Source organism: Lynx canadensis, chromosome B1 (assembly GCF_007474595.2).
Source record: "Lynx canadensis isolate LIC74 chromosome B1, mLynCan4.pri.v2, whole genome shotgun sequence".
In the NCBI taxonomy this organism is placed as follows: Eukaryota; Metazoa; Chordata; class Mammalia; order Carnivora; family Felidae; genus Lynx; species Lynx canadensis.
This window is the reverse complement of record NC_044306.2, coordinates 138,065,267-138,079,399: the sequence shown is the minus strand read 5'-3', so window position 1 is coordinate 138,079,399 and position 14,133 is coordinate 138,065,267. Positions and strand designations below refer to the sequence as shown.

The 14,133-nt window shown below is 37.9% G+C and overlaps 1 protein-coding gene across 3 annotated transcripts in view; it reads left to right on the top strand.

Moving 5' to 3' along the window:
- THAP9 (THAP domain containing 9) overlaps positions 1-14,133 on the top strand; it is a 19,789-nt gene extending 5,656 nt beyond the window's left edge. Inside the window, exons 1-5 of one of the 3 annotated variants that reach the window (XM_030313583.1) lie at positions 264-330; positions 1,521-1,647; positions 1,736-2,039; positions 3,458-3,608; positions 11,720-14,133. In XM_030313583.1, coding sequence (XP_030169443.1) covers positions 1,892-2,039; positions 3,458-3,608; positions 11,720-13,697 — 2,277 coding nt within the window. In that variant the 5' untranslated portion in view covers positions 264-330; positions 1,521-1,647; positions 1,736-1,891 and the 3' untranslated portion in view covers positions 13,698-14,133. Of the gene's footprint in view, positions 1-134; positions 331-450; positions 1,648-1,735; positions 2,040-3,457; positions 3,609-11,719 lie in introns of those variants that run through there. The other 2 variants (XM_030313581.2, XM_030313582.1) reach the window with 2 other exon arrangements.

Genomic DNA, 14,133 nt, shown 5'->3' with positions numbered 1-14,133 from the left:
GGAAATCAGATTAAGTAAGTTTAATTGGACTTGATGTTTATATGAAGCAGTTAAATAATAAATGGGTTTATGTAATAAATACTGTAGTATTACCATATTTTCATGTTAATGGAACTTTAATATGATTGCTGTAGATTTCCAACTGATACCATACAGCGCTCAAAATGGATCAGGGCTGTTAATCGTGTGGACCCCAGAAGCAAAAAGATTTGGATCCCAGGACCAGGTGCTATACTATGTTCCAAACATTTTCAAGAAAGTGACTTTGAGTCATATGGCATAAGAAGAAAGCTGAAAAAAGGAGCTGTGCCTTCTGTTTCTCTATACAAGGTACTTAAATCTAGGTGTAAACAAAACTAAATTCTACAGAGCCTTTAAAAACCAAGATACCTCACATTATAGCTAGAATTTACAAAGATTTAAAAAAAAAAATCCTAAATCTTAAAATAAATCCATTAATAGATTTTAAATGTGTAGAAAACTAGGTTTTTGGTTTTTTGTTTTTAATCTATATGTAATATTAGTAATTCTGCTTTGAAGTTTTTAAGGTATATAGATGCAAATCATTTTCTAGACCCACATAAAGATTACTAAATTGATCGCAAAAAGTAACTAGTAGATGCCTTAGAATTCAGGCTTTTGTTTGACACAGTTTCCATAATACTTAGAAATTATGCCTTTTTCGGGCTCCTCCCAGTAATGTTGATCTTGACCAAAAATATACCTAATTGTTAGCATTGATATAGAGAGGTATCTATGGAAAATAGAGGGCTTTCTATGATTCAGTCACCAGGATTAGTGTTACGTTCTTAGGTTTCTTTTTTTATGTTATCCTTTTACCCGTTGGCCACATTGCTGTACGCACTCCTCGCTGCACAGTCTGCAGTAGTCCTCTAGCTGTTCTCTGCTGACGCTATCCTTGCCTCCTCTTATCCATTGGAATTTCCTTTCGATATTGTTTTCTCTCATTCCTGTATTCAGAAGAATGTCATTGGTGTCAAATCCAAACTCCTAAGCTCTAAGAGCTTCCTTTTAATTGTGCATTTCTAACTGCTCCAAATTCTCTTTTCAAACCACATGTACTAACTTCTGTATATGTGATAAATTGACTAACTTTCATGCTTTTGTAAAATCAATAATAGTTACTATTTATTGAGACCTACAGTGGTCTAGGCATTGTGCTAGGAGATTTACATAAATTATTGTATCCTTAAAACAACTCTGTATTATTACAGTTATACAAATGAGGAGATGAGGGATTGTAGAGGTTTAGTGACAGCTAATAAATGAGGGAGCCATGATTAAACCCAGATTAGTCTCAATTCCAAAGCCCATGCTCTGTCCACTATGCCTTCCTTTTTGCACAAATAATTTTCCTGTCCCCTCCATTAAATCATGTCATTGCTGCTTAAAACACTGCTCAAAACTCATTTCTACGAAGCCTTCCCAAATTACCACCTTTCTCTTGTTACTTAAACCATTTCAGAAACTTTCAACGTCACATTAACTTTTGACATCAGGTTACTATTTCTATATGGTTGAAAAAAAACCCCAAAAAACCTTAAACCCTGTTCACATTTTCCTATAAATACATTTGAAGAAATTAGAGATTATGACCTTTGTTTAAAACAACTCTCCACATTAAAGGTGAGTCCTTTGATTTAGTGGTATTTTTATAGACCGCCTTCTGTGTGATCATTTCAAAAATAACCTTAATTTTATATTTCTGTTGTAGGTTCTTCAAGGTGTACACCTTAAAGGTAAAGCAAAACAGAAAATCCTAAAACAGCCACTTCCTGATAATTCTCAAGAGGTTGCTACTGAGGACCACAACTACAGTTTAAAGAGACCTCTGACAATTGGTGCAGAGAAACTGGCTGAGGTGCAACAGATGCTACAAGTGTCCAAAAAAAGACTGGTTTCTGTGAAAAACTACAGGATGATCAAGAAGAGAAAGGGCTTACGACTAATTGATGCACTTGTCGAAGAGAAACTACTTTCTGAAGAAACAGAGTGTCTGCTACGAGCACAGTTTTCAGGTATGATGTTTCCCTTTTCTTTTTTCTTTCTTTCTTTTTTTTTAAAGTTTCTTTTGAGAGAGAGAGTGCGCACATGCACATACACATGTGTGTGGGGAAGAGGCAGAGAGAGAGGAGACACAGAATTTCAAGCAGGCTCTGTGCTGTGCTGTCAGCACAGAGCCCAATGCTGGGCTTGAGTTCATGAACCGTGAGACCATGACACCAAGAGTTAGATGCTTAACTGACTGAATCACCCATTGTTGCCCTGTGATGTTCCCTTTTCCGGAAATATCATTAAAGTATTTACTTCGCTGTTGCCTATGAAAACATGCTTTTAGCTGAGACATGAAGTCTCAGGGTAAGCAAAAAGAAGGAAAAGTAATTGCCAAAATCCTTTTATGTATTTCCAGTTTTAAAAGTAATGTACTTATTATAGGAAAGGCAAAGAAATATATAATGATAAAAGTAACACATAATCCAACTACCCAGAGGTTAGATCATATGGCTTATACCATATACTGTACTTCTCATTTTTTATAAAGCACTTACTCGCTTTACTGCAAATTCTTTTTAAACAATTTAAGTGCTTACATAATTTATCACAGAAGTGTTTTTGCAGTGGAGTCGAACCAGGTAATTTTCCAGTTCCCTTTGAGCTTGAAAATTCTTTGAGTCTCCATATATTATTTTCTAAAATACCCTATGGAAGATATACATGTCCATTGGAAAGACTACCTACTCTTTTCTTTGTGAACCAGCATATTTGAAGAGGGACAGAATAAGTATAGCCAACTTACTCTTTGATGAAAGCCAGCAGAGATTTTGGATTTACATCCTGGTAAAAAATAAGTATGTCTTGTTTCTAGAAAAGAGCAGGTACCTCCAAAGGAAGCGAATATTTTGTGTTTTTCCAGGAGGGGAACAGAGGTGTAATAAACAGGGATCCCCACCAGGAACAGAGGATTTTTTTCCCCTCAAAGTAGGCAAGGTCATCTGTTCAATTTGAATAGCATCCTATTGCCGGAATTATTTCTTGTGTCTCATTTGTACCCTCAGATAAATAGTAACCAGGAAGCAAAATAAATAAATGTGCTCATAATCCAGAGACTTAATTTTATCCAGTTATTTTATCTTCTTCCCTGTTTCTCTGAAATTCTCCACTTAGGCTGCCAGTGAATAATAAAACATAGTGATTCAAGTTGAAACTTTCTTCTTCCCTCTTTTGAGTGAAACGATCCAGGATGAGCAGGATAAATTGGTCAAGAGGTCCTAAGATTGGATATTAGCCTTTGAAACAAACTCAGTTAAACTGTGATGGTATTTGTATCTGTATTTTGATGGCCACTGCTTTTTATATCCAGATGCTATGATCTGTACCTTAGAATGTTACTGTACACCTTCTTCATCACAAAGAATAAATAAATTTATTTTAACAGATTTTAAGTGGGAATTGTATAACTGGAGAGAAACAGCTGAGTACTCCACAGAAATGAAACAGTTTGCATGTACACTCTACTTGTGCAGTAGCAAAGTCTATGATTATGTAAGAAAGATTCTCAAGCTGCCTCATTCTTCCATCCTCAGGACGTAAGTGAATTACTTTTTAGATGCTAAATAAACAAGTATTTTATTATTTAATTGCATTTTATGTTTTGAAGCTATTCGTATTCAGACTCTCATTTATTAGTCCATTTGCTCTTTTTAAAAACTTCTAGTGGTATTTGCATATTATCACAACAGCAGATTTTCACCAACAAAATGAAGGTCTATAATCTGACAAATTTTTTGCATCTTCCAGACAGAGATATTCTCGGTGATAAAATTTGAATCTGAAAATATTGGGATTTCTAATATACTTCAGTAGTTTTAATATCTGACTATCCTAGAAAAATCTACAACAGTTCTAGATTGACACCATTGGTTTGAGGCTAAGCATAAAAATCTGCATTTTTGTTAAGCACTGTAGTTGATGCCCAGTGTGGGTTGTTCAGGGAGGAAATTTTGGTAAATAATTTTGTAGGATTTGTGGTCAAAATACACGGATATATTTATAATTCACTTAGTATGAAGCAAATAACTCAGTGACTTTACAGTAATGTCTTATAAAAGTAATGCTCAATTTTTACTGTTTTTTATCACTGGTTTTACAGATGCCTTTTTATTTTTATTTATTTATTTATTGAGCTTAAAAATGACAGAAATATATTGTCTCACACTTCTGGAGGCTAGAAGTCCAAAATCAAGGTATTAGCAGGTTTAGTTCCTTTGGAGGGCTGTGAGCGAGGGGTCTGTTCCAGGCCTCTCTCCTTAACTTGTACTTGGTAGTCTTTCTCCTTGTGTATCCTTACATCATCTTCCCTTATGTATGTGTGCTTCTGTGCCCAAATTTCCTCTTTTTATGAGGACCAGTCTTAGGATTGGGATTCACCCTAATGACCTCGTTTTAATTTGATTACCTCTGTAAAGACTGTATCTCCAAATAAGGACACTCTGAGGTACTGCGAATTAGGATTCCAATATATCTTTTTTGAGGGACACAATTCAGCCCATAACAGTCACTTTCCTGATGCATAAACCTCCCCATTACCTACAGACCAGAGGCTTGACTCCTTCCTGTGGTTTATTGAGCTTCCGGTGGTGCGGCCCCTGCTAAGCTCTGAGGCTCATCTCTGGCCTCCCTCCCTGCCCTTTAGCATTCCATGCTCCAATTGTAAGGTACTCCTTAATGGCCTCTTTTTGCCACCAGGACTTACTATTCCCTGTGCCTGAAATGCCCATTCTCTCTCTTTATTGGTCCTAGTGATTACTCCTCAGTCTTCAGGCTCAAATTAGACCTCCTTTCAGAAGCCTGCTTGCTGTAAGTGCTCCTCTCACACACATAAGAACTGAATCATAGTTCTTTTTTTCTTTTAATGTTTGTTTATTTTTTTTTTTGAGGGAGGGGGGAGAGAGAGAGAGGAGTACAGAAGATCTGCACTTGATCTTAGCCAAAAGGCTGAGAAGCCATGAGAGGTACAGAGGATCTGAAGTGGGCTCTGTGCTAACAGCAGAGAATCTGATGCAAGGCTCAAACCCACAAACCATGAGATAATGATGTGAGCCGAAGTCGGATGCTTAACCGACTGAGCCACCCAGGCACCCCAGACCTGAATCATAGTTCTTAAAACACTGTCTTCCCCACTGGACCATGAGCTGCCCAAGTATGAGGTGCATCTGGTTTTTTGTTACACTACCACTGAACCCCCAACTCTGCATTGTACCTGAAGCATTAAATGGTCCCTTGATAAATATTTGTAGAAAGAAAGAATGCCTGAATGGTCATTTAGCATTTTGAGTAGATGGAAGGAGGAAATGCAGTGGACCTTAAGTCGCTTTCTGAAGAGCAGTACTCCATTTAATTCAGTGCAAGTGGGATAAAGGCCAGCCAGGAGTAGCATCATCTCTCCCTCCTGGAAGGTACCTCTTGGTTTCTTATTGCTTCAACTTTAAAACAGATTCAGGGGCTCTGAACTGGAGAAACTCTAAGAGAGCACATAGTCCACCATCCGCTGACCCCACCCATTTTAAAGAAGGGGGAAATTGAGGGCTGGTAGGCAGTAGGACCTTAATTATATAAGGGAACAAGAATTCCTGGCCCCCCAAAGGTCCTTCTGGCTGGACTAAATCAAACTGACATGAAACTGATTAACAGGAGAAAATTAAATTTAATAGCTGTACATACAGGGAATCCACATAGACATGGAAATTCCAAAGACAGACAAAAGAGGTATATATGTCATTCTGAACTAAGGAGATATGGGGATAGGGGTCTGGGATTTCAGAGGAAAGGCATGCACTTCACAGGGCAATATGTGAAGCAGATGTTTGGTAATTAGATGTTTGCCCTACCATACATTTGGTTCACTTAGATAAAATCTATCTCTGTTAATAACTCTTATTCTGGGAAAGCCTCCCCAGTTTAGATTATTCTGTGTGGTTAGGAAGGGATAAAAGTTTCTCTTGAGCCTGCAGGGTCTCAAATGCCTTCAACTCAAAATAATCCACATGCCAGGGTATCTGGGAGGCTCAGTCGGTTAAACATCTGACTCTTGATTTCAGCTCTGGTCATGATCTCAGGGTTCACTTTGTGGGATCAAGCCCCACTTTGGCTTAGGCTCCATGCTGACAACACAGAGCCTGCTTGGGATTCTCTCCCTCCCTCTCTCTGCCCCCCTGCTCGTGGGCTCGCTCTCTCAAATAACAAATAATCCACATGCCAGAGCAGCACATTCTGGGGATCCTGTCCTGAACCCCTTCAATTATGATATTGTTGTTTTCCATTTTGGGGAAAACATCTGTTTTATTTTCTAATGGAGATATAATTAATGTATAACACTTTATTTGTTTTGGGTGTATAACAGGTATCCAGTATTTGTATATATTACAAAAAGATCACCACACTGTCTAGTTAATATCCATTCCACGGTTAAAATTACTTTTTTCTTACAATGAGAACTTTCAAGATCTACTCTCTTAGCAGCTTTCTTTTTTTATTTAAAAAAATTTTTTTAATGTTTATTTTTGAGAGAGAGAGAGAGACAGAGAGAAAGAGAGAGAGAGAGAGAGACACCACAAGCAGGGGAGGGACAGAGAGAGAGAGAGAGAGGGAGACACAGAATCTGAAATAGGCTCCAGGCTCTGAGCTGTCAGCACAGAGCCTGATGTGGGGCTTGATCTCTGGGAATGGTGAAATCATGACTTGAGCAGAAGTCAGACGCTTAACCGACTGAGCCACCCAGGTCCCCCGCTTAGCGACTTTAAAATGCATGATACAGTATTATTAACCATAGTCACAATGCTGTATATTACATCTTCTTTTTAAAAATGATTAACTTTCCTCCACATACTATTAAAGTAATACTAATAAAAAATTTGGAAGTGAGAGAAAAGAATGGAAAATTCATTAGTTGTTTATCTACCTTGTATGTCAACAATTATTAACATTTAGGGAATTTGCTTCCAGTCTTGTTTTTGTGCTTAGATTTGCTAGCTTTTTTTTTTTTTCCTTTTACATAGTTAATGATCTTTAATAGCTGCATAGTATCAGGTAGTTGTACCCCATTTATCCGGGGCATTCTCCAACTATTGGACATTTATATTGTTTCCGTTTTTGATTGTAGTGACCAGAAACATTTGGATAGTTGTATATAGGCTTATTCACTCTCTTCTATCATCTGATTTTACTATTTAGGCCAGATATTATTCTTATTTATAAATGTCTACTTTTTGCTAGGCAGGAGATTTTTTATAGATACTGTGTTGATATATCCCCCTCTCTACCTTTTGTTAGTCAAATTTTCTCTTTACTGGTTTTAAAGCACTGCTTATGGATTTTGCCCTGTGGTTTGTGTGAGACATTTCTTCATTTCCTGTAGTTCTCCATTAACTTCTGGATTAAATAGTCTCTGGCAATTCCAGCTCACACTGATCTTTTCTCTCTTTATGTCCATTTTGTATTTTTGCTATGACGCTATCTATTTAGTATAATTTTAGTACTCAAAAAATTGTTTATTTCTTTGGGTACTTTGTCTGAAACTAAAATACCTTGTTTAATATGATAGTAATACATGCTTGTTATAAAACATTCAGACAATATGTAAGTATGTAAATACTGGAAAATGAAAAAGGTTTATAGACCTTTTCCAGACCATTCCCCTAATTCCCAAGATAACTGCTATTAGTAGTTTGGTATATATTCTCTCAGACATTAAAAAAATATATATCCACAAAATTTTGTGTTAATGTCTATCTATTACTCTCATATATTGGAAGTATCTAGATTTTATCTTGACAGTTCTGAATAGTCAAACATATTCACATTTGATTACATTTCTATTTATTTTTTTATTAAAAAAGATATATCTTTTTAACACACCTCTGCTTATGTATTACATTTATAATCATTATAGTTAATATTTATTTGGTAAATTTATTTATTGGTCAGGAGTGGCCAGTGAGGCAGGAGGAAAACCAGGAGATGTGATGGCCTGGAAGCCAAGTGTAGAAAGTATCTCAAGGAGATAGTCCACTCTGTCCCTGCTGCTGGGAGATCAAGTAAGAGGAGGGCAAAATTGACCATTGGATTTTGCAAGATGGAGGTCATTGATGACATTGATAAAAGCAGTTGCAGTGGAGTGGTAGAGAGGTAGGCCTGGCCAAAGTGGGATCAAGGAAGACTGGAAGCCTAAGAAGCAGAAACAATGATTAAGCACTCCTTCAAGGAGTTTTGCTATGAAGGGAGCAGAGAAATGGGTCTGTGGGTAGAAAGGAGCATAGATGAAAGGGAGGACACCTGTTGAGAGGGCACTTGTTCCAGCATGTTTGCATGCTTAAGGGAATGGTCTGGTAGAGAGGAGAACTGGTGGTGCATAAGAGAAGGGATAACTGTGGGGGATAATATCTAACACCATTGTGGAGAGAGGTTTAGCCTTAATTAGGAGTAGGGACAATTCATTCATTTAAACAGGAAGAGGCAGAGACACAGATTCAATAGGTTAGCAGATTTAGTGGTAGGAAAATGAGTTTTTATTGGATTGCTTCTGTTTTTCTCAGTGATATAAAGATAATAGCAGAGAATTGGGGAAGCAGAGATAAATTTGGGGAGAGGGGTGCCTGGGTGGCTCAGTCGGTTAAGCATCCGACTCTTGGTTTCAGCTCAGGTCATGATCTCATGGTTTCATGAGTTCAAGCCCTGCCATCAGGCTCTGTGCTGGATTCTCCTTCCCTCCCTCTCTCTGTCCCTCTCCTGCTCACGCTGTCTCTCTCAAAAATAAATTTTAAAACTTTAAAAAAAAGTTTGAGGAGAAAAGAGACAATTTGAATAGTTGTTTTTCCTCCTGTGATGATGGAGAAACAGTTATATGGTAAACAATTAGATGATGACAGACCAAGCTAGACTCATTTTTTTTTTTTCAACGTTTATTTATTTTTGGGACAGAGAGAGACAGAGCATGAACGGGGGAGGGGCAGAGAGAGAGGGAGACACAGAATCGGAAACAGGCTCCAGGCTCTGAGCCATCAGCCCAGAGCCTGACGCGGGGCTCGAACTCACGGAGCGCGAGATCGTGACCTGGCTGAAGTCGGACGCTTAACCGACTGCGCCACCCAGGCGCCCCTAGACTCATATTTTTGAAAACCCTTGTTCAGTGAGACAGGTACCTGCTTCACTAATTTCAACTTGTCATATCTTTTTCTAATTATTAGCCACTATCAGTCACCTCTGTAATTTTCTTTGTGTTGATGTTGGATCTTTATCAGTTCTCTCTTGAATTCTCTATGTCTAGAACCTTCCCAGAGCTGTGCTTCTTATAATTCCAGTTCTTTGGGTCTTTAAGGTAGTTTGTTTTTACATATCTTTTGTAAGAATGTCATAACATCCTCAGCCTTCCTTATCATAACAGTGATATATATGGTATGATCTTAGTAGATTTTCTCTGTCTCTGATTTTCTATTTAGGTTTTCATTGCGATTAATAAATTAGCTCCCTCTATAGGTAAGATGATGTGAGAGATTCAAAGGTAAACAAGACCATGGGAGGAGCTAAGAGTCTTTTTTTATTGTTGTTTTTTAATGTTATTTATTTTGGAAAAGAAAAAAGAGTGCCAGTGGAGCTAATAGTCTTAAAGAAAAACACTCCTTGGCACGATGGCTCTTCAGCCTTGTATTTTTTCAGGCAGAGTTTTAAGCCACCCAACTGACTCCTTATAATCACTCTATAACTAAGCTATTGTTCAATTTAAAATATCCTCTTGGGGCGCCTGGTTGGCTCAGTTGGTTAAACATCAACTCTTGATTTTGATTCAGGTCATGATCTCACAGTTGTGAGTTTGAGTCCCACTTTCGGCTCCGTGCTGCTGGTGCAGAGGCTGCTTGGGATTCTCTCCCTCCCTCCCTCTTTCCCTCTCTCTCTCTCTCAAAATAAACAAGACATTAAAAAAATACCATTTAGATATCTATTTAAAAATCAAGCTCAAAGAACAAGCTTTTTTAAAAAGCCTATTTAAAATAAAAACTTTTACAGGGCGCCTGGGTGGCTCAGTTGGTTAAGCGTCCGACTTCAGCTCAGGTCACGATCTCACAGTCTGGGCTCGAGCCCCGCGTCAGGCTCTGTGCTGACAGCTCGGAGCCTGGAGCCTGCTTCAGATTCTGTGTCTCCCTCTCTCTCTGCCCCTTCCCCGCTCATGCTCTGTCTCTCTCTCAAAAATAAATAAAAACATTAAAAAAAATTTTTTTTAAATAAAAACTTTTACATAGAGGCATTAAGTAGTTTCATAATATACTGACTCCATGTGCAGCACAGCATCTTTGGTGTTCATTTGAGAGTCAATCCTAATGCAAGAAAAAAATTTAAACAATTAAAATTTGGAGACCCGTTTGCAAAGGACATTCAATATACTACTGGGCTGTAGCACCCTGGTGGGTAACCACTGTCCTATTTTCTCATTATCTTACTGTTTCATCCTATTTTAAAATATAAACAACTGATTAATACATTTGTCTCTTAAATAGGTTATAAGCAGCTTAAAATTGATGTCTTTTGCATGCTGTGTGTTTTTCAAACCCATTAGTGCATCTTGAAATCAATTCAGTGGGTCATAATTGGCATTATACACACACATATGTTACATATATGTGTGCATGGCACGTAATGAGGGTAAATTTCATTTATGGAACTTTTAGTTTGTGGCAAAGTATGTGGAAAGCCCTGTCCTGAAATACTTAGGGCGAGGTACATTAAAATCTCAATTAGAGGCCTGCTGTCCAGGAAGAAACCTTGGCAGTCCGGAATATAGCCCCCAAGTCAGAAATATAACATCCCAAAAAGTCATTTGAGTTACAGAAGTAAACTTTAGCTAAGATGAACACGTCAGTCTCTACTAGAGAATCCAATTTGTCTTATTTCAGATAGTTCTTAAACTTGGCTATTGTCTCTCCTGACCCTACAGCAAATTAGAGGTAAATTAGAACTGAGTGAAAAGGATTCTGAAGACAGCCACTAACAGTAATTGGAAAGCATAACCAGTATGGAAAGGTCAGGGACACTGCAAAAGAACTCCTAAGGTAGTAGTGTATGTACTTTGTGCAGGGCAGACAGATGCAGACGCCTTCATTGTTCCTTGAGGGCACAATTTGACGTCACAAGGAGCGGTGAGAAAAGCACTGTCAGGACACCGGGAAAGTTGGGCTTCACACTTGTATGCAGCTAGCAGCACAGCAAGGGCTGTGCGGCTTCAGTTCTGCCTCTGTCCCCATTTCCCAGTCTCTAAAATGAGGTAGATGTGCTAGATGTTCTCAAAGTTTCCTTCCCCTTCAACCGTTTTCTCATTTCATTGAATTTACAGGTAAGACTGGTTTATGATCTAAACACGACAGTTACAACAAACCGGGTAATTGTTTTGTATATATCTTAAAGAAGTAGATGAGCAATGGTGTATTGAAATACTTACTCTGTGTCTAAGCTTCTCTGTTATCTTAGTATTTTATGGTAACTATTTGAATAGATGCTTGAAAATGTCCGTAGAATTTGGCTACTTATATTTGGCTGTGTTTCTATAGGGATCTGAAGCAACTTAGCAGCAGTTAATGTATTTTTTCCTTTTTTTTTTAATTTCTTCATTTAGTTTTATATATATATATATATATATTTTTATATTTCCCAGATGGTTATCCAAATGCAAACCCAGTCCAGGCTTCAACAGCAACATTTTTTCTTTTCTTCAGCGAAGAGTAGAGAACGGAGACCAGCTCTACCAGTATTGTTCACTGATAATAAAAGGCGTATCTCTCAAGCAACAACTTCAGTGGGACCCCAGCAGTCACCATTTGCAAGGATTTATGGACTTTGGCCTCGGCATACTTGATGCTGATGAAACACCCCTTGCATCCGAAACTATTTTGTTAATGGCCGTGGGTATTTCTGGTCACTGGAGAACGCCTCTTGGTTATTTTTTTGTTAACAGGGCATCTGGATATTTGCAGGCTCAGCTGCTTCGTCTTACCATTGGCAAACTAAGTGACATAGGGATCACAGTTTTGGCCGTCACCTCTGATGCTACAGCTCACAGCGTTCAGATGGCAAAAGCGTTGGGAATACATATTGACGGAGACAACATGAAGTGTACATTTCAGCATCCCTCATCTTCTAGTCAACAGATTGCATACTTCTTTGATTCTTGCCACTTGCTCAGATTAATAAGAAATGCATTTCAGAATTTTCAAAGCATTCAGTTTATTAATGGCACGGCACATTGGCAGCACCTTGTGGACTTAGTAGCCCTGGGGGACCAGGAATTAGCAAACATAGAAAGACTCCCAAGAAAACTTGCAAATTTGAAAAACCACGTGCTGAAGACGAACTGTGCTGCCCAACTGTTCAGTGAGAGTGTGGCCAGTGCGTTGGAGTGCTTGCTATCGTTAGGCCTGCCTCCTTTTCAAAACTGTATTGGTACCGTCCATTTTTTACGCTTAATTAACAACCTGTTTGACATTTTTAATAGTAGGAACTATTATGGAAAGGGACTTAAAGGACCTCTACTGCCTGAAACTTATAGTAAAATTAATCGCGTGTTAATTGAAGCCAAGACAATCTTTGTTACATTATCTGACGCTAGCAATAATCAAATAATTAAAGGTAAGCGAAAACTAGGATTCCTGGGATTTTTGCTTAATGCTGAGAGCCTAAAATGGCTCTATCAGAATTACGTTTTCCCAAAGGTCATGCCTTTTCCATATCTTCTGACTTATAAATTCAGTCAAGATCATCTGGAATTATTTCTCAAGATGCTTAGACAGGTATTAGTAACCGGTTCTAACCCTACCTGTATGGCATTCCAGAAAGCTTACCATAATTTGGAGACCAGATACAGATCACAAGACGAAGCCTTTCTAAGTGAAGTAAGCATCCTTGACATTTCAATTGCTCGAAGGACAGACTTGGCCCTTTGGACAGTTCAGCATCAGTATGGCGTCAGCGGCATAAAGACTCTTTTTCACAAAGAGGATATTTGCCGAGACTGGTCTAATTGTTCGCTAAGTGAGGCGTTACTAGATCTGTCAGATCACAGGCAAAAACTCATCTGTTGTGCCAGTTATGTTGCAAATAAGTTATCAGCTCTTTTAACTTGTGAGGAGTGCATCAGTGCACTGTATGCATCAGATCTCAAGGTTGCTAAAATTGGGTCACTGTTGTGTGTTAAAAAGAAGAATGGTTTACATTTCCCTTCACAAAGTCTTTGTCAAGTCATAAATATTTGTGAGCGAGTTGTAAGAACCCATTCAAGAATGACAGTCTATGAACTACTTCCTAAACAGAGAGAATTGTATCTTCAGCAGAAAATATTATGTGAGCTTTCTGGGCATATTTATCTTTTTGTAGATTTAGATGAGCATCTCTTTGACGGAGAAGTGTGTGCCATCAATCACTTTGTAAAGTTACTAAAGGATATAATAATCTGTTTCTTAAAGATCAGAGGTAAAGATGCAGCTCAGTACCCTTTAAAACACCATTCAGAAAGAATTGAAATGAAAACTTTGCCAAGAATACACTGGTCATCATTACAGGATTACAGATGTTCAAGTTTTGCTAATACCAATAAATGCAGGCATTTGTTAAGTAATGACGGATATCCATTCAAATGAGGGACCTAAAATATATTAAAATTTTCATGAAAAATTATTGGTCAACATTTAAAGTTCAACCTACCATATTTTATAAATTGACCATTCTGCACAGTTGACAAGTTTGTAATACTAGGATTTCTAATTATGCGTATTATAAAATCTGCTTGTACTTGGTATGGTTTGCAACATTTCAGTTACTCGGAATGTAGAACGCAGTTAAGTCAGTAGGAACAGACCAGCCAACAGATGCTGCCTTTGAATATACTACTATAAGACTGAGTAGTGTGACTGGACATACTTTTTAACTTGTTCAGTCTACTTTAAAACAAGAGAGAATAACAACAACTAAGAGTCATTAAAACATTGACTTCTTTTATAAATAGACTACATTCCCTAAAAGAGCTTTGGTTTACAGCTCTTAAGAATGTTGACAGGAAAAAAAAAAAAAAAAAAA